This window comes from Mus pahari, chromosome 1 (assembly GCF_900095145.1).
Source record: "Mus pahari chromosome 1, PAHARI_EIJ_v1.1, whole genome shotgun sequence".
Taxonomy (NCBI): Eukaryota; Metazoa; Chordata; class Mammalia; order Rodentia; family Muridae; genus Mus; species Mus pahari.
Genome location: NC_034590.1, coordinates 36,741,174 through 36,760,771, shown reverse-complemented (window position 1 = coordinate 36,760,771; position 19,598 = coordinate 36,741,174). Strand labels below are relative to the sequence as shown.

At 43.2% G+C, this 19,598-nt stretch overlaps 1 protein-coding gene across 1 annotated transcript in view; it reads left to right on the top strand.

Annotated features, from left to right (window-relative positions):
* The window catches only part of Fam189a1 (family with sequence similarity 189 member A1), a 392,181-nt gene that overhangs the window by 282,729 nt on the left and 89,854 nt on the right, over nucleotides 1-19,598 (top strand). The window contains exon 3 of the mRNA XM_021203138.2: nucleotides 13,461-13,571. Coding sequence (XP_021058797.1) covers nucleotides 13,461-13,571 — 111 coding nt within the window. The remainder of the gene's footprint in view (nucleotides 1-13,460; nucleotides 13,572-19,598) is intronic.

Sequence of the window (19,598 nt, the reverse complement as noted above, 5' to 3'; positions counted from 1 at the left end):
CTCCATCCGCTGCAGAAAGGAGCTGCTTCGATGAGGGGCGAGGGCCACGCTTGTCTGCGGGTTTAAGGAGAAGTGTTGAAAGTGGAGTTAGGAATGACCGTGGCTTAAGGAAGTGGCAGGAGCAGGTTCTTCTCTAGGGTTCATGACCTCCCCAACCACAGGTGAGCCTTACAGTACCAAGCATGAATTCCCTCCTATGGAGTGGGTCTTGCGTTCAACAACTGTTAGTTATCCCCAAGGTGGCAGCTGTCACTCTTGCACCCTTGGGGATATCTTGCTGTGCTCATAGGCTTTACACTGGATGCCGTTATTAATTGCTTTTCTCTCTCGGCTGTTTTCACAGCGTCTTTGGGTACTATGAAAGCTAGTCCTCGGGGAGAAGGCTTCTAGTTCAAATCTAATTCAAGCGACCAAGAGCAATATGACTGTAGCCTGTTATTTGGGGAGTCTCTTTGACTCCTTTGACCAACAACCCAAAGGGAGGTTTCCCATGACTGGCACTGCATGCACACATTATGTATCCATGAATGTTTGTATGTATATATGTAGACGAAGTGCATAGTATGTTTCCCCATGACCTTTTCAAACATCCTCAGTGTTCTTTATCCCTTCCCCTCCCTCAGCCCTGCCCTCCAGCATCCTTCCCAGTTAATCCCCCCCCTCTCCCATTTTCCCCTTTCTAGGAGCTCACTCTTCCCTCCGCCCCACTGCCCTTTTTATTTTCCTGTTATCTGCAGCTACTCCAGTTTATATACTCGCATCTAAGGATTCAGAGTTAGGATTCACAAACAGGAGAAAATACGCAGTGTTTGTCTTTCTGGGTCTGGGTTAGCTCGCTTGGTATAATGATCTCTCGCTCACTCTGTTTGCCTTTCATTTTGTCTTTATATAGGTATAGTACTCTGTAGTGTTTATACACCACATCTTCATTGTCAGTTTATCAGCTGAAGGACATTTGGTTTGTTTCCATTTCCAAGCTATTGGGAACAGAGCAGTGAGCATGGCCGCGCAGGTGTCTGTGGAATAGGCTGTGGAGTGGCGCAGTAGGTCACGCGGTAAATCTGCTTGCAGTTTTTTTGAGGAGTCTCCACGCTGATTCCTATCATGGCTGCACCAGTTTGCAAACTCAGCCGCAGTGAATGAAGGCCTTCCTTCCCCCACACCTTCCTCAGCATTCACTGTCAGCTTTTTTATTCATCTTCGCCATTCTGACCCGGCTTTAATGAAATCTCAAAGTAGTTTTAATTCGTATTAAAGATATTTTTGTGTCTTTTTTGATAATTCGTTGACCAGATGCTAGCTCACTTTTAATAAGCTGTTTTGTTTTGACTCTTAGCTTTTTGAGTTCTTTGTAGATTCTGGATACTCAGATTTTGCACGTAAATCTAGGCCATTGGTTGTTAGTTTGTATTAGATTAGTCCTTAGCCTAGGTTGACTAATGCGTTTTCTTGATAAAACTTGAGTTATGCATCTTTGGCAGGAACATACTAGAAACGGTGCTGTGTTATGTTTTCAGATCCTGTTGGGTGATGTAAAATTTCAGTTTACGCTGTCAGTTTGCAACTCTGGTTAGTGAGCTCAGACAAGCACCTTTCCAGTCCTCTCCAGTCACCATGGACTTTTCAGTTCCTTCTTTATAACTTATATAGGGATACTTTGGAAATCTCCTAGGTATTAGATTTCTCAACAAGATCTCAATGTGAATCTAATGGGACAGTTCAATGGGTAAAGGCATTTGCCACCAGGGCCTGAGAACCTTAGTTGGATCCCTGGGACCCACACTGCAGAAAGAAAAAGTTGACTCGTGGAAGCTGTTCTTAACGTCATCACAGCGCCCTAATATATGAATGCCTTCCCTCCAAATACATGTTACTTTTCTTCAATAAAGATTTCTTTTTAAAACTATGTTTTTAATTGAAATAAAATATCACTTTTCTTCCAAAATTTTAAATTTCAGTGTGTTTACCTATTTATATCTGCATTCACCCCCAGGTTATATCACATAGACACAATCACAAATTCCACCTGATTTGGCCAATGAGACCCCTTTGGACTGAATTTTGTGTGTTTAATGGTTCCCCTTTGTTCTTGCACTACTTTTATTTTTCTTTAAAGTACAAGAAGATCAGCCTTACTTGAACTTCCCCTGCTCTTACCCTGGCGGAGGTGGCTGTTTCTCCTGGGAGTTCCCACACCTTTGGAAGACTGGAGTTTAGAAACGGGGTTGCTAGGGTTACTCATGCCTGGTGAAGTGCTTCCTCCAGCACACTAGGTGGCAGAGTTGCGGGAGCCAGCTGCCTACCATGTTCTCAACATTGAGGTTACATCTGCAGTGCCATTTGTACCCCAACCCCACTGTGTCTAGTTCTTCCCTTCCCACCTGTGTAGGTGTCTTTCCCAACAGGAATCTATATCCTCAGGCTTTAGGCTAACAGTGCTAGTGAGGCCTCTAATGGGTTTTTGGCTCAGATCTCTCTCTCTCTCTCTCTCTCTCTCTCTCTCTCTCTCTCTCTCTCTCTCTCTGTGTGTGTGTGTGTGTGTGTTGGTAAGGTATATAATGTGTAAGTACTTGTGAATGTCATTATCTGCTTTCTGAGGCAGTTTTCTTCACCCACCCGGAACTTGCTGGATAAGCCAGGCTGGCTGAGTGGCCAGCAAGTGCCGAGGAGCCTCTTGTCTGCATCCACCTACCAGTGATGGTGAGCAAGCAACACACTTGGGATTTTTCACATAGGTGCTGGAGATGAGGCTCAGGTCCTCATGCTTGTGTAGAGAGCAGCTTGCTGACTAAGAATCCCCCCATTCCCTCTTCCTCTTTTAATGGCTGACACAGTGAATTGTTCAAGAAACAAAATATTCCAATCTCAAAAAATGTACTGAGGAACTTTCTTTTGCCATATTGTATAAGAACTAGTTAATTACTGTATGCTTTTGACTGTTTGAAAGGACCTCACCTGTGTAAGATTATATAGGCCCAGTGATATTTGTGAGTACATTAAGGTTTATAATTTGTTGAGAATTTCATATATGTATGTAATATATGTGGAATATATTCACCCACCCTTTCCCCCTAATTTAGTCAAGATCCACTCCCAACTTGGTGTCCTCTAAAAATACTTTTAACACACAGAGTTCAATTTGTGCTTCCCATACACAGTAGGGTGTGGTGTCAATCAGTGGAGTGGAGTTGACCTAGCACAGGTTACATCCTTAGAGCAGACTGTCTTCCCTCCCCTGGCAGCTTTCAGCTATTAAAACAGCTCCTCCACAAGGGGCAATGCTCAAATTTTGGCTGGCTGGATCATGGGCAGGGCTTGTGCAGTCCACCACAGTTGCAATGAGTCCATGAGCCCACTGGTCCTCTTGTGTTTAGAAGACATTGTTTGCTCCAGTCCATCGCATCCTCTAGCTCCTGCCATCTTTCCACAATGTCCCTGAAGCTCTTGAGAGAGGTAGTGTGAGATAGATGTCTAATTTGGGGCTCAGCACCCCACAGTCACTTCATGCTCCTTGCCCCATTGTGAGTTTCTGTAGTTGCCGCCACACAGAGAATATTTCTGTTGAAATTTGGAAACAGCACTGATATATAGGGTGAGAAATATGAATGTAGAGGACACTTGGATACTATGCCCATTTAGCAGAATAATAACAATAGATTCATACCTGGGCCTGTGAGCACCCCCATCATGGTTATTTTGACCAGATTTACAGTGCTACACGTGTGTTTCCTCCAGTGCACAGGACTTCAATCCAATCAGATAGCAGTTGGTCATGTATGTAACATTTGTGACACTATTGCATCTAGGGACAGTCATTGGCTTATTATTGTGGCTCACAGGGCCCACAGCTGAGTTAGACTTGATGACCTCCCAAGATCCCACAGTCTGCATGGCACCTTCCAGTAACTATAAATCTAGCCAGCTCAGAGGAAGCTTCCTGACCAGTATCAATTTGATTTCTCTGTGTCCTGTGACTAAAGTGTTCAGTGTCTGCAGCAACAGGGTCTTACCATTAAGTCCTGGTGAGCAACCTAGAACAGTGGCAACAACCTGTTCAGGTTGTCCTTGAACTCACTGTTCTCTTTTTCAGCACCTCATGTTCTAGGATTACTGGTATTTCGCACTGTATCTAGGGGTGGGGATGGGAGTGGTGGATGGAATCCAACTATGTCTTTAATTCCTTTATTTGTAAAATTCCATGCATTTAAAGGAGAAAGCCAGTGTAATCATTTTACTGCCTGGGTAATTTAGTTCCACCTGTGTCTCCTCATAGTTTCCTTATAGCCTATCATCTGCATATATTTTAGATGTGTCTTGGAAGGACACGGGATCTCATAGTAGGGCAGATGAGTTTTGTATTTGCTGGGATGCTGGGATGCCTCTCCTTTTCAGCATGTTTGTGTTGCTTATCACACTGACTCTTGCTCTTCTGAAACAGGGCCCCTTGGCTGTAGTGTGGACCCACTGTCTTCTGTCCTTTTCTAGCTTTGCTCCGTTCTGACCAGAGTATAGTTACAATCTTTCTATATCTGTTGAGGATTTTCTGTGTGTCTCCCTAGTTGTCTACAGTTTTCTTTTTTTGTTTGTTTTGTTTTTTTAATCTTTCAGCTTTATTGGAGTTAGTTACAGGACAATAGGAAAGGAGTTTTTGACCAGATCACAAGAGACTCATAGTCAGTTATTATCCTATAACGTGAAACAAGCATTTGAGAAGAATTATTATTACTGGATACTCGAAGCACACTTCACATCTGTAAGCATATTTATAGAATAAAGAATATGCTGTCTGGGTGGCTCAGTTTGCCAGATACTCTTTTAAGTATATTCTTTCTGAATTGGTTCATTTGACACCTTTTTACTTGTTTTCACCCTCAAATGTTACAAGATGAAGACAAGTGGGGAAGTCAGAAGATAGTATTGTGTAACACATTCATTGAGACAGAAATAATCCATTTCAAAAGGAAACTTATTAAGGTCTTTAATAAAACCCTCAAAATATCTAATAAAACTGGTAGCATTCTGTGTATTTAATTCAAATGTCTACAGTTTTCTTTGCCTGGCTTTGGTCTCATGATAACGACAGCTTTGTATGACAAGTTAAGAAGCGTTCCCTTTCCTCCAAGTTTGGAAAAAGTAGTATTGTTATTAACTCAAGTGCTTAAGAGAAATCACTGGGAAATGAAGGGTAGGGCTGAACTTTTTAGTTTTTGCTAGGATTTTGATTTCTGTTTAATCTCTTGTGAATGTATCAGCAGCTTCTCCTCCTTACCATCCGAAGGTTTACTTTTATGTGTGGTGTGTGTGTGTGTGTGTGTGTGTGTGTGTGTATGTACATATGAATGCTGTGTGTGTTCATGAAATATGGTGAATACATATTTATATGTGTTATGTGGTATGAGTATGTGTGAGTACATGTTCACAGGTACATGTGTGGTATGTGTGTGGGAGTATGTGTTCACATGTGTATTGTATATGTGGTGGTATGTTTTATGTGGTATGTGTCTATGTAGTATGTGTGTGCATGTATGTATGTGGTATCTGTATGAGTGCATGTATGTGTGGTGTGTATAAAGTGTGAGTATATGTGTGAATGTATGTGAGTCTATGTATGTGTATGTATGTGAATATATGTGTGTATGAGTGTGTGTGTGTGCATGCACACACAAATATATGTATATGTACATGTGTGCTGAAGCATCCACACATGTGAAGGAAGAGGACAGCTCTTTAGAAGTTGGTTCCTTGCCCCCATCATGACTTCTGCATTTGTTCTGCACAGAGGAGCTTCAGATCCATATTCTCACTTCCTATTTCTCCACAGGAGTGTGGGGATTACAGACCTGACTTTTTCCTTGGGTTCAGTGGAATAAACTGAGGTTCTCAGGGTTGAATGTCTGAGGATTTTACTGGCTGAGCCATCTCGCTGCCCTTCTCATTCTTCTTGAGTCATTGTGCCCAAGCTGAAGTCAAACACCAGTTAAGGTAGTAAGAACACACTGTCATTGACACTATTTTATTGTTAAGGGGTTGGGAACTTGTACAGGGGAGACTTGGGCATTTGGAAAACAGTTAGGAAGAGTGAGGGTGCATTGAGGAGGGATCTGATTTCAGAATCAGAAGTGAGTCCTGATGTGTAAGAGTTCCATCTCTGTTCAGAAAGCTGGGCTCCTGCTAATATCCCAGTGTCTTGGAGGCAAGGCTCCATCTTCCAGCCGGGCTGGAACAAACAGCAGTCTGTGGAGCCCTTGCTCAGTGGTCATGCGAAGGAGAATTGGTTCCATCCCAGGGCTGTGTCCAGAGCTACCAGACTGTCATGTTCCATTCGTGTCTCAGGGGTTGTGGATGAGGCCTTACTGAGAAGAGGGCACAGAGGAGCCCCCACCAAATTGGTGAAGAGAAAAATCTCTATGTCTTAAAACTTGCTGATTTCACATTCATATTTAACTTATGAGTGACTCATTATCATATAAACACATTTGTCTAATATTAAAAAGTCCTTGAGATTTCTGTGGGTCAGTATTAATAGCTCCATTTTAAAAAATTTTATGCGTATCTCCTCTCTCTCTTTTTCTTCATCTGAAGGTTTGCCAGTTTGGTGATATTAGCCAAGACCCAACTTTGGTTCTCTGTGCCCATATCTACTATTTTTTTGTTACAAGGACTCCACTTGCCTCTACTCTGCTCTGGATTATTCTCCTGCTCCTGAGGGTTTGGTTATTCATTTTCTTTTAGGTTTTCACTCTTTCCTGTGAAATGTCAGAATCTCGCACTAGGTCTTCTTTCCTTGTGGACATAGATACTTCCTGCCTGAAATCTCCCTGCACACATGCACACATGCTTTTCCTGGACTCCACATGCTTTGCTGTGGTTCTTGCTTTCCTTTCTTTTATTGTAAAGATTTTCTTTTGCTTGTTCTTGTTTTCTAGTGAGTTCCTCTTTGACGTAGTGGTTGCTTACGGGTGTCTGGCTAACTGGTATGCCTGGGTTCTGTTTTGAATGCTGGCATTACATCCTGTTAGTGAGGGAAGGTGTTTTACTTGGACCCAGCCCTTCACAGTGAATTGAAAACGACCTGCCTTCTGCAGGCAGAGCCTAGATCTCACCCATCTTTATTTGGTGAGGTCATATGTCCCCGAGGTTGGGATGTGTCCCCAAGGTTGGGATTTCCTTTATCTCTATCGGCCCTCATTGCCTATGATATTTCTGGGTCCTTATTCTTTATTGGTAGACCATGTAGACATTTTCATCAATAAAAATAAATTATGAAGGTCTCAGTACTGTCTTGTTTTGATTCACATTTGGAGGATGCAGTCGTTTTGATACATATGTTTGTAGTTGCCCATTTTTATGAATTAGATTTTCCCCCTGATGCATTACTGCACATTTTATGGTCCTTGTAACAGTTTTTCACACCTTATTTGTTTTGAAGACATTAGTGTAGCCTCACTAACTCTCTCTAATGGCCAGACCTATTTTCTTGTGCTGTTCTTTTAAACATTTTTTTTAAATGTTTGTGTCTTTGTACCTAAAGCTAGTCCTCCTTTGCAACATATAATTTAGACTTCTTTTTAAAAGATATATACTATACCATCAGTGACTGCAAATCAAGTATTTAAACTATGATGGTTTAAGTGATTACCTCTACTATCTCATTTGCTTTGTATTTATTTTATATTTTTTTATATTTCAGCTCTTTTCAATGATTATTTCATTTTGGTTGGATAAATTTTCCTAGTGTGTTATTTTATTTCCTGTTATATCTGTTCACAATTTATCTTAAGCACCCTGTTGTTTATTTATGTTTATTTGTTTTTGCCTATGGGTTCATTAGATGCCTGTATGTCTGTGCCACATGTATCATTGTGCATTGCCTATAGAGACGAGAAAAGTGTGTTAGATCCCTTGAAATAGAAGTTACAGAAAGTTGTGAGACACCATTTAGTGCTGCAGACCAAACCCAGGTCATCCCAGTGCTCTTAACCGCTAAGCCATCTCTCCAGACCCTGCTGCATATCTTTTAATTGTTTTTCAGGGTTAAGCTTGAAAGTTATTTGTAACATTTGTATTGATCATTTTTCAATTGCTATAACAAAGTATCCGACACTGGATACTTTGCTCACAATTTTGAAAGCAGAAAAGTCCATGATGAAGTGCCCTCTGGGTTCAGCTTCTGCTAAAACCCTGATGATGAATAGTGTTCTGGGGGGGACTTGCAAAGAGAAGGCATCCCCTGGAGAGGCAGGAATCCAGAGGGCAGAGGGCCAGGCTTCTCTTTTAGCAATCCACTTTCAAAGATACTAACTGGGTTTCCTCAGGAACGTTGTCCATCCTTTCCAAGGTCAGTGTTCACAAAGTCCCAGGAATCTCCCACCTGGCTCCACCTCTTAAACATCCATCACTTCCCAGTATTGACTCTGAGAACCAAGCTTCAAGTCACCAACCTTTGGGGCACAACTCACATCCAAATCTTAGCAACACCTTAAGCCGCTGATCATCTGGTCCCAACTTAATATCAGCAGTGTCTTTATTCTTATTAACTTTATTCTTATTGACTCCACTCCCTCCTTATCACATCTTTTAATATTGTGTGACCATTGACTTGTTTAATTCATTTTTACACCATCTACGATAACAAAAGAGAAGTAATAGATTAAACATGTAATTATCCTTTTAACACAATACATTTCTTTGTATGGCTTTAGTTAGACTCTAGTAGGTTGTCATTTCAGGGTAAAGAGGCCCTGTGAGATTTCTTGCCAACCATACCTTTCTGCTTTTGAGCACTAGCTTATTTATTTGGAAGTGTCTTGCTTTCACCTTTAATTTCAAAGGCTAGTTTTGCAGGATATAGAATTCTGGGTTGGCAGGTTGTTCTTCTTTCTTTCTTTCTTTCTTTCTTTCTTTCTTTCTTTCTTTCTTTCTTTCTTTCTTTCTTTCTCTTCTTCTTCTTCTTCTTCTTNTCTTTCTTTCTTTCTTTCTTTCTTTCTCTTCTTCTTCTTCTTCTTCTTCTTCTTCTTCTTCTTCTTCTTCTTCTTCTTCTTCTTCTTCTTCTTCTTCTTGTTTTTTTTTTCCTTTTAGAACTGTAAACTAAACGTGTTATTCCACTTCCTGTCACCTGCATGGTGTCTAAAGGACAGTCAGCTGCTAATCTTACTTCCTTAGTAAAGAGTCTCATCTTGTTGCAAGCCTCTCATCGCACCATTGGCCTTTGCTAGCTTGGTTTTATTGTGTTCAGTTGTGGTTCTCTGAGTCTCCTGCCTGGAGTTGCTGGGGCATCTGGAATATGTAAACATGTCTTCAGCAGATACCAGGAGAGTTTAGCCATGTGACCTTCAGATTCGGTTTCTGTCTTCCCCTGCTTCCGCCAGACCTGCCATCAGTAGTCTGCACCTATGGCTGGCACTTTCTGTAGATTTCTTAGCTTTTCTTTCTCATCTACAGCACATCTCTGCTTCCCGGCATTGCACTCGATAATTCTTACGGCAGCTTTAAGCCCGCAGTTGCACTCTTTTTGTGTCTCCGTTCAACTAGGTCGCTCTCTATCTTCAGTTTCTGTCTCTTTCCTTTTTGTACTCCCCTGCATGGACACCCAGCCCATCTTATCTATCATTTTCCTGATTTCCTTTAGCTCTACGTCCTGGGTTTCTTGAAGCATGTTCAGAACACTGAGGATTAAGAGGTCTTCAACTAAAACACCGTGTCTGAGCTGTCTCGAGATGCTTTCTGTGGCAACGTTGTGGATATCCATAATTTGCTGTTTCTTCCTATGTTTTGTAATTTTTCGTTGAACGTTGGGACCCTCGAATCAACGTTCAGTACCAATTAGCTTGCTTGTTCTACCCAGATAAAAAGTACAGGTGGGAAAGAAGCCCTTCAAGTATTGGGGTTTGGTGGTATCTGAATCCTTCAGCTTTTGAGGACAGCCCCAGCAGCCGCCGCCGCAGCAGGAGCTAGTGTTAACATGGTGTTGAGGCCTCAGGTAGCAGGGCTCTTCTCTTTTGTTAGAGCCATTGTGTGGCTCCAGGAAGATGGAATTTCTCTGCCCTTGCTAGTGACCATTGGTGCAGTTTCTGGGCAGGTCCTAGGTACCAGGATTCCTCAGCCCTTGACAGAGAACAGTGCTACAGTTCCTGACCCTGGGAGGTCTGACATCCTTGCTGAAAGCCATCACAGCTCTCTGGGGCTCTTCTCTCACTGGGGCCTACTTTTTTTTTTAAATCTTCTCTCTCTTTATAACCTTCCGTCCTTCAGCCCCAGCTTCCTAACCTTTTTCTACCCTGTCATCTCTCTTGTCCCTGCTATGGCTGCCCTCTGGGACTCTTCAGCCTCCTCCTGGGACTGTGGCTGCTGTCCCAGTTCTGCCACTCAGGAGAGGTCCATAGCTGCTCTTATCTGCTGCCACTGTCCAGCAGTTCTGCATCTCTTGCAGCTGCCGATGCAACCGGGCACTCTGGTGTTTCTGCAGTTTGGCCTGCTAATGGCTCTGCCCTGCCTCTTCTTCAGCTGTGAAGTAGGTAGCTAGTCTGCTACTTCTGCAGCAGAGTGGGCAAGCTTGTCATCTCTACCTCTTCTACAGAAGCCAGACAGGTGGCCACTAGCTAATCCTGCAGCTTAGTGTCCTTGTGCCCACCATCGCTGCTGATGCTGTGCCGGTACCTCTGCCCTCGCCACCACTCCACTCATTCTGGTGTGTGTATCTTCATCTTTTCTTCCTGTGTGTTACTGACATAGCACACCCTTTACCAGACCTAATGTTGCAGTAGCAGGGGAGGTGTCAGGAAGGTGTCCCCAACTACTTGTCCTGATAGGACAACCAGAGAAACAGTCCTTGCCCTAATCACAGCAAATTTCTCAGATGAATAAAGATCGGCACTTGCACCAATCACAACATTGTCTCTTCTGCTGGTCACAATAGTCCTATTAGACCATGGAAGAAGTGTTCCTCCACAGGCCTGGGAAGAAATGGCTACCTGGAGTTCAGCAAGGCTTATGATAGCAAAAGGCTGGGTATGAGTTATTTGAAATAGTCCTGACTGGGGATGCATCTTCAGGAGACAGAGTAAGGAGCTGTGATCTCCATGTAGTTTCTTCAGTGTCCCTGGAGTATTTAAAATGGTCAGTGTTAGCAGGAGGTTGGTCTGTCTGGCTGCTTGACTGGAAGCCCCTTTGCTCGTGGAAGCCGGAGAAGCAAGGGGCAGACCAACAGCTGCTGAGGGGTGTCAAGTTGAGTGGCCTACAGCTCTTCTCTTATTTGTAGGAAATGAACATCAGAATGATCACTTACAACATAAACCTAACTTAAGATTGACACTAAATCTTAACAATGTTTACCACCTGCTCAGTGTCCCAGGGAAGGGTCAGTCCCTTTGTCTGTGTCAGTTACTCTGGAAACCAGAAATACCATGAATTGTTAGAGACCCTAACAGAACAGCGAAAAGGGAGCCCAGCTCCCACAGAAGAGGACATATGGGTTGACTGTTCTTGGTAGAATGCTTTCTAAAGATGCAAAGGGATCTCCATCTTAAGCTGTCTCTATGGTGTGTTTTGGTGGCTGTAAGGTCGCTTGAGACTGCTTATGGAGCTGTGAAATTAATCACAATTATATTGAAGACGAAGGGTCCTGGCATGGTTGAAAGGAGATGCAGACCTAGGGTGGATAGGTTGGGTTAAAAGCTTCCTGTTTGATTCAGAAATGTCAGTATAAACTCAAGGCATGTCTGGCGACTGAAAAGTTGAAAATAATGACCATCGAAAGAGCGAAGAACACCTTGCACACAAGAATTGTGGCATCGAAATCTTGTTCTCATTGAAAGGTGCCTACACTATTCCAGGTCTGAGGCAGGAAGCGTGTAAGGTGAGTCCTGGTGGCCTCGAAGAACCAGGGAGCAAGCAAGAAGTTGAAGCTCATAAACCCTAAGAGCCCAGGGGTCAACTTGAGTGTGCAGTGATGCACGTGATTGAAACATGTTCATTGAACTGAAGTCCATGGATCCTAGTGATGCAGTACACACACACACACACACACACACACACAGAGTGAAGTTACTAGTTACTGCTCAGGAAGCAGCTTTAAACATCATACTAAACATAGGTTAAAGATGATAAAACTTACTATCTCAAGAGGGAACCAATACATTTTCTAGGCACTTGTAGTAGACATTTAAACACTGTCTGCACGGGCTGTCCTGAATTCTGTAACCCTAAAATACACTTAGAAGTAAATGTAAAAGTTGCTGGTAGCCATGGGTGACCATTAGTTCCATTCCACCAGACAAAATGTCTTTACATTTGCATTTCCAGGCGTCATTCGTACTGATGGCCATTTTCTGTAGCTCAGAATGGTTTGAAATGGCATAATGACCATGAAGGGCATAGCAGCCCAGAAGGGTGCCCTAGGAACCACTGGAAATCAGGATTTATTCACCTCTTTCAACATCTTTATCAAGATTTCCTGACATTCTCCCTGCTTTTGATCATATTAGCCTTCTTGATCACATACACAAAAAAAAGGTATTTTATGACTCGGCCTGGTTATCCACTCTATGGGGCTGATGAATTGGTTTCTTCAGTAAAATTTAAGGAAGACACAGGAAGGTGAAAACCCATAGATTTAAGATTTAGGAGGCAGGTGGTGGAGGATTGTGAGTTCAAGGCTGGACTGGGATAAGTAGTGAAACACTGTGTGGAGAGAAGAAGAGAGGAGGGAGGAGGAAGAAGGAGTCGTAACGGATACACTGTATCCTGTGTGACCTGACTCAGAGCAATAACGGTTACACTGTATCTTGTGTGATCTGACTCCGAGCCTGGAAACTAGGGGAAAGTAAGGTGGGATAAGCAGTTCTAGAATTCGATACTAACAAGTGTTTATTTTTAACATGCATGACAACAGTAACTCAGTAATATTTTCAGGAATGGCTCACAATTCTCTAGAAATACACACTGACGGATTCCATTTATGGCGGAATATTCCCCCATGGGCGAGGTGGTGAAGGACAGCTGGTGCGGAGTTGGCTGGTTCCTGAGGCTAGGTGACAAGTGCCTGGAGCCTCTTTACATTTTCTCTTCTGCACATGTGCAACATTTTCCACACTAAAAACTAAACAAAATCAATTTAACATCCTTCTAATCAATATAGCCCTCTCCCTCGGTTTTGTTTAATAAGTTCTGGCGGGTTCCTATTGAGTGCCTGGAATGTATAGTATTTTCAGGTTTAGCTTCTAAAATTAAAATCAGAGGTTCCAGAGAAATTCATGGTAACTTGTCATGGCTTCTCGGCGCTTTCACTTTTGCTATTTAGGGTAGTAGGAAGGTGACATCTTGAGAAACAATCACATTTTCCTCTAAAACATAAATATTGTTGGTGTAATGACTTCATTAAGCTAAAGTGTCTGTAAAGCCAAGGCATTTTTTCTCCTCGGCTCGCCAAGTGGGTAATCAATTTGTGTTTGGTTGGCTTCCAGATTACCTTCTTCATGCTGCTCTCTGCAGTGTGTGTGATGCTCAACCTGGCCGGCTCCATCCTCTCCTGCCAGAACGCCCAGCTCGTCAGCTCCCTCGAAGGCTGCCAATTGGTGAGTAGAGAAGGTTTTGTGAAAACCTTCCGTAAAGGTCAGCGGCTTGGATGGTGCGGGGAGAAAGGGCTAATTGTGCTGTGTTCTTCACGTCTCAGGGAAAGTCCTATCCATTCATTAGCTTTTTAGTTGCTTAGGGAATTTCAGTCACACTGGTTCCCGTCTCGTTTCTATAAATTCTCCTGATTAGAACTTACTCATGTAAATTATTCCTTTTGTTTTTTTTCCCCCTTTGAGGCATGAGCTCACCTATGTAACCATGGCTGGCCTGGAACTCATTATATAGAGCTGGATAGTCTCAGACTTTTGACAGTGTTCCCACATCTACCTCCCAAGTCCTGGGATTGCAGACAAGCACTGACTGCAATTAGCTTCAGCTCCACACTCCCACCCGTGTGTGTGTGGGGGGGGTATGAGTATGCATGTGTGCCTATATGTATGTGTGTGTGCATGCACCTGTGTGTATATGAGTATGTATGTGTTCGTGTGTGTGTGTGTGTGTGTGTGTGTGTGTGTGTATGTTGTGTGTGGGTGTGAATATATATGCATCGCAATTAAGGTTAGTGTTGCTGTGATGAAACATTGCCAAAGCAACCTGGGGTGGGGGGAAGAGACTATTTGGCTCACATATCCTGAATCTCAATGCACTGAAGGAAGCCAAAGCAGGAACTCAAACCAGGCAGGAACCTGGAAGCAGGAATTCATGCAGAGGACATAGAGGGGTTCTGCTTACTGGCTTTCTCCTCATAGCTTGCTTAGCCTGCTTTCTTATAACACCCAGGCCCATCAGCTTAGGGATGACCCCACCCACGATGGGCTGGGCCCTCCCCCATCAATCACCTATAGCCCAATCTTATGGAAACATTTTCTCAATTGAGGTTCCTTCCTCAGATGAATATAGCTATGCCACATTGACATAAAATGGCCAGCACAGTGTATGGGGAGGGGGATGAAGGGTGTGTACTCACACCTTTGTGCATGTACATGGGTATGCCTGTGCCTCCTGTCTGTAGGCACACACATACTGGTTCAAAAGATCTTTGCACTAGGAAAATTAGATGCAGTGTGGTGCACTTTAAAGAGGATCAGTAAGTGATTTGCTGAACAGAATTATCACCTCAAGGTAAATCAGCTCATAATTCTATAGAACAGCAATTAAAGTGCATCTAGTGACATCATGTGTGGGTGGAGTTAGACTCCTAGAAGGGCCATGGCTCCCAGGGGCAGGGGCAGGGGCAGGGGCAGGGGCATTGGCATTGGCATTGCTTCATCTTGAAGTCAGTGCTGGGCTCCCCTTTGGAGACAGGTTACTCCCCAGCTGCTGGGCTGTCTGCTGTGCCCATCAGTGATCACTCCAGGAGTCAGGAGGGAAGAATGCTGAGTATTTCTTAGACAGGGCAGTGCTGTCTTTCCTTGTGTCCATGTTGCTTAGACTCAAGGAGGAAAACTGGCACAGTCTCAACACGGAGGAAGCTTCAGAGTTACAAAAACTAACTGTTGGGTCTTAGTCTTACTGTTCTAGAGATCACAGGCTAGGCTTCCTTCACTGTGACGATCACAGCACCATCCTCTTGAGGTGCTGTGTCCTCACGGTTACTAAGAGCCCCTATAGCCTGGATTCCATCTTTATCAACATTGGAGACTGGCCATCTTGTCTCCATAACTCCGCACTCTCTTTGATCCTAAGAACTTCATGCAGTGGACAAAAGATAATCTAGACATTTACAGGGGGGCAGGAGATTTTATTTGGCATTCTTATTTTCCTATGCAAAGCACTATGGGAAACCTAGGTGAAGTGGCAGTGCTTGACAGCCGGATAGAAGAGAAAGCTCACACAGTGTTGGGTCCCTCCAAGCCACCTTGTCAATCTCAGACCCACCCTGTTTCTTTCTGAACCTCCAGAGCTGTAAGAAAGAACAGGAAAGTCAGCTCCAGTTTCCTTGTGCCTTCTTCCTCTGGTGAATGAAAGAGAAGAGCAATCGTATGCACACAGAGGGCTGCACTGGCGTCCTTTCCCTCAGGTCTCTGGCTAACTGGTGCTGTGAATGCATCACCATTGGTCTCACTTAGAGAGGACACAGTGTCTCTCTGCTCAGGCACACAAAGCCAGTCCTTGTAGGCTGAGGGGTCATGGATGTGACATGAAGAGCTCTGGTTTTGGAGCCATTGCCTTCTGCTAATATGATCTGACTTTACACAATGTTCTTCTCTCCCCAACTTTCCTTCCCTTTCCTTTAAAAAAAATTTGGATATTTTCTTTATTTATATTTCAAATGTTATCCCTTTTCCTGGTTTCCCCTACAGAACCCCCTATCCCATCCCTCCTCCCCCTGCTTCTATGAGGGTGCTCCACCCACCCCGACCCACTCCCACCTCACCACCCTGGCATTCCCATACACTGGTGCATCGAACCTTCACAGGACCAAGTGCCTCTCCTCCCATTGATTCCCAAGGCCATCCTCTGCCACATATGCTGCAGGAGCCATGGGTCCCTCCATGTGTACTCTTTGGTTGGTGATTTAGTCCCTGGGAGCTCTGGGGTGGGGGTCTGGTTGGTTGATATTGCTGTCCTTCCTTCTCTTTCGTATTGTATGTAACGACTACCTGCCCCCTATGTTCTTCATAGAGTATTAAACGAGATAGAACTCTACAAAAATATGAAAACAGAATCTTTTTTCTACTGTAAAAGAGAAAGAACTAAGACCTTCCCAAATCTTATCAATCGGCTTACAGTATCTTCCCAGGCTTCTCTGTGCATACCACGTATGCATATGTACAGCCATGTGTGTGCATAGTGTAGAGTCAGGTGTGCTCTACTATCCATGCTCCTTTGTGATTTGCTTCGTAATTGTCATAAATATTATTTCATGTTCTCTACAGCTAACTGAGTTCAGTAGCATTCAAGAGGTAACTCACCACACAAAATCAGAAGCTGTGGCGATCAATATTGTCACCTTCACAAGGTTTAGAATCTCCTATGAGACAAATTTAGAAGGTAGCCATGAGTGGGGTTTCGGGTTCACTGAGAAGAGAGGACCACTCCTTTAATGGGAGCGGAGCATCCTATGGTCTGGGGATCCAGACTGCATTACACAGAGAGACTGAGCTGAGCATCAGCGTTTGCCTGTCTCTGCTTTCTGGTTGCCAAGTAACCAGCAGTCTCTGGCTTCTGCCACCATGCTTCCCCCCCCCCCCATGAGGGGTTGTAGCCTCAAACTGTGAGCCAGACTAAGCCTTCTTCTTCTAAGTTGCTTCTTGTCATGTATTTTGTTGCACCCATAAGGAAAAGTGGTGGAAACAAGATGTGTCTAATGGATGATCAACCAACATGCAACTAGTGTCTACCCTCCCAGTGCAAGTGTGAACACATATACACATGGACAGGTAGACCCATTTATCTACTTCTGGGCTTCTGATTCTGTCCCAGTTTTGTTTCTGGCCATTCATTAGTTTCTCTTTTACCTTCTTGTTTTTTGACATAGGGTGTCATTTTGTAGCCCTGACTAGACTGAAACTCATTGAGTAGTCCAGGCTGTTCTCAAAACCACAGAGACCCACCTGGTGCCACCCTACAAGTGCTGAGGTTAAAGGTAGATCCCATGTCCAGCAAATTATCTTCTCAAGTTTTATAACTGGTTGGAAATCCCTGCCCCCATACCTGTCACAAGCACTTAGCCTACTTCTTAAAATCATCCTTGGCTGTTCTTAGATGTTTACTCTCCAAGATGATCTTTGACGTTTTCAGGGAGCCAGGAATCAAAAGAAAAGATATGATATTTTAATTGGAATCATATAATCTTTATATATAGCTTTGAGAATTGATGTTAGACAGTTTTTGCCTTTCTACCCAAGACACAGTGTATATTTTGTTTTATCTAAATTTTCTCAACTAATAATTAATTGTGGTTTTTAGTTCTCTTTAGAATAGCTCATACATAACCATATGGACATGTAGTGTTTATGTCTCTTTTTTATGCATAATTTAAAGTCATCTAGTTTTCTCTGCATAAAAAAGATATTTAAGTAAAAGTAATTAACTTTTTTTTTTTTTTACTCTAAATATCTCAAATATACCCTGTCTTCCAGAAGTAGCAACCAACAGTTTCTTCTTACCTTTCTAGCCATTATTTCATGCATGGTGTGTGTGTGTGTGTGTGTGTGTGTGTGTGTGCGCGCGCGTGTGTATCTTTATTACGTGTATCGCAGTTTACACATAGGCACATTGCTTTTGCCAGATAGTTGTGTACCTTGCTGAATTTCCACATGAATTCTTGGAAAGACTTTTCTCTTAACTAGAGACCAGTGGGGCATCCCGCTGGGAGGATGTGTGGTGCTTTAGTTGTTACACCTTCATGTAGGAGCCTGGTCTTTTGATCAAAGGAAGATGGCAGAGAATGTGGCCCTGCTTGCACACTAGCTACTCAAGGAAAGCAAAGTGGGTACCTGCTGCAGGGAGCTGACCTAGGTGCTGAAGGCATGGCTGTGTGTGAGACCAGAAGTTTTAAACAGGCATGGAGATGATAAAGGAAGAAGAGTCTCGGTGCACATGCGTACACTTTGGTTTAATAAAGTCAGTTCAGTTTGGGGGAAATACCTGTAGTCTCATCACTTTGAGGCTTACACAGAAGAATCACAACTTACCTTGGACTCCGTACTGAGATTTTTATTTTAGAAAACCAAGAGGAGAGTTCTTGCCTAGTAAGCTAGCTCAAAGCCTTGGGTTGAATTCCACGCCCCCCCCCCGCCCCCACACACAAATGAATAAGATTTATCAACTTATTCCTTGGTTCATCTTCAAAAGCAAGGTACCATGTAACACTTTTGCCAACACTGTGGCTGTTCATCCCCGTGTGGATTTTGTTTTGTGTATTATCCAAAAATGTCCTGAAAGAATTCGGCAGGAAAGTGGGATATCATTACATAATTTTCACTGCCTTAATGATAAGTAAGATTTACATTTGTTTGTCATTTATATTTTATGTTTAGTTGCCAGTGTTGTTTATTTTTCTATTCTGCAGTCACTTTTATAGTTAATCCGTACTTACCGTGTTAAGAAGTGTAGACTTTATTATATCTGTTACAGTGGTTCTTCTTCTCTAAGGTTTGTTATTTAAATGTTGATGTTTGTCACTGTGTTCTTTCTGGGGTGAAATTTTATGTTGGATCCAGTTCTTGTCCATCTGCATCCCTGACTGACTCCCCAGATCTGTGGTTTGCCTAGAAAAGCTTCCCAACTTTAAGTTTATGAACAGTCTTCTCGATTCTCTAAATTTTAGAGACCTTTTTTCTTAAATATTAGTAAATGTTGTGGTTTTGGTTTTTAAATATTTATTTACTTTGTGTGGATGTGGGGGGGGGCTGCCTGTTTGTATGTCTGTATACTGCGTGTATGTAGGAGCTCACAGAGGCCCCCTGGAATTGGGCTTACAGACAACAGTGAGCTGCCATGTGGATGCTGGAACCTAACAAGGTCTTCTGCAAGAGCAGCCAGTGTTCTTAACCACAAAACCATCCCCTCATCCACTAGGTTTATTTTTATTATTACTACATTTTAATAGTGATAATAAAGAACACATGGGTGGGCAGCAAGTGGGGACATCATGGTGAGTGGCACCCTGTGGGACAACGAGGGAGCAATTTCCAGCAAGGAGCACATGAGCACTTTCCCAAAAATTTCTGCCCTAAGAGCCCTCATAGGATGTTAACAAATCATTTAAGGATTTAAAACAAACAGGCTGTTACACTTAAATTCATGGTGAAAGGGAAGAGGAAGAGGGAGGTGATGATGAGAGTGAGGAGGAGAACAAGGAGCAGGAAGAAGAGAAAGAGGAAGAGGAGGACAACCGAAATGAGGATGAGAGGAGGAGGGAGATGATGATGGGGACAAGGAGTAGGAAGAGGAGGAGCAGGAGGAGGAGGGGGAGGAGGAGGTGGAGGAGGAGGAGGAGGAGGAGACAGAAGTATTGATTTTCAGCTTGTTCCCAAATGCCTCCCATGTTGATTAAATCCAGACTGCATGTGCATCAC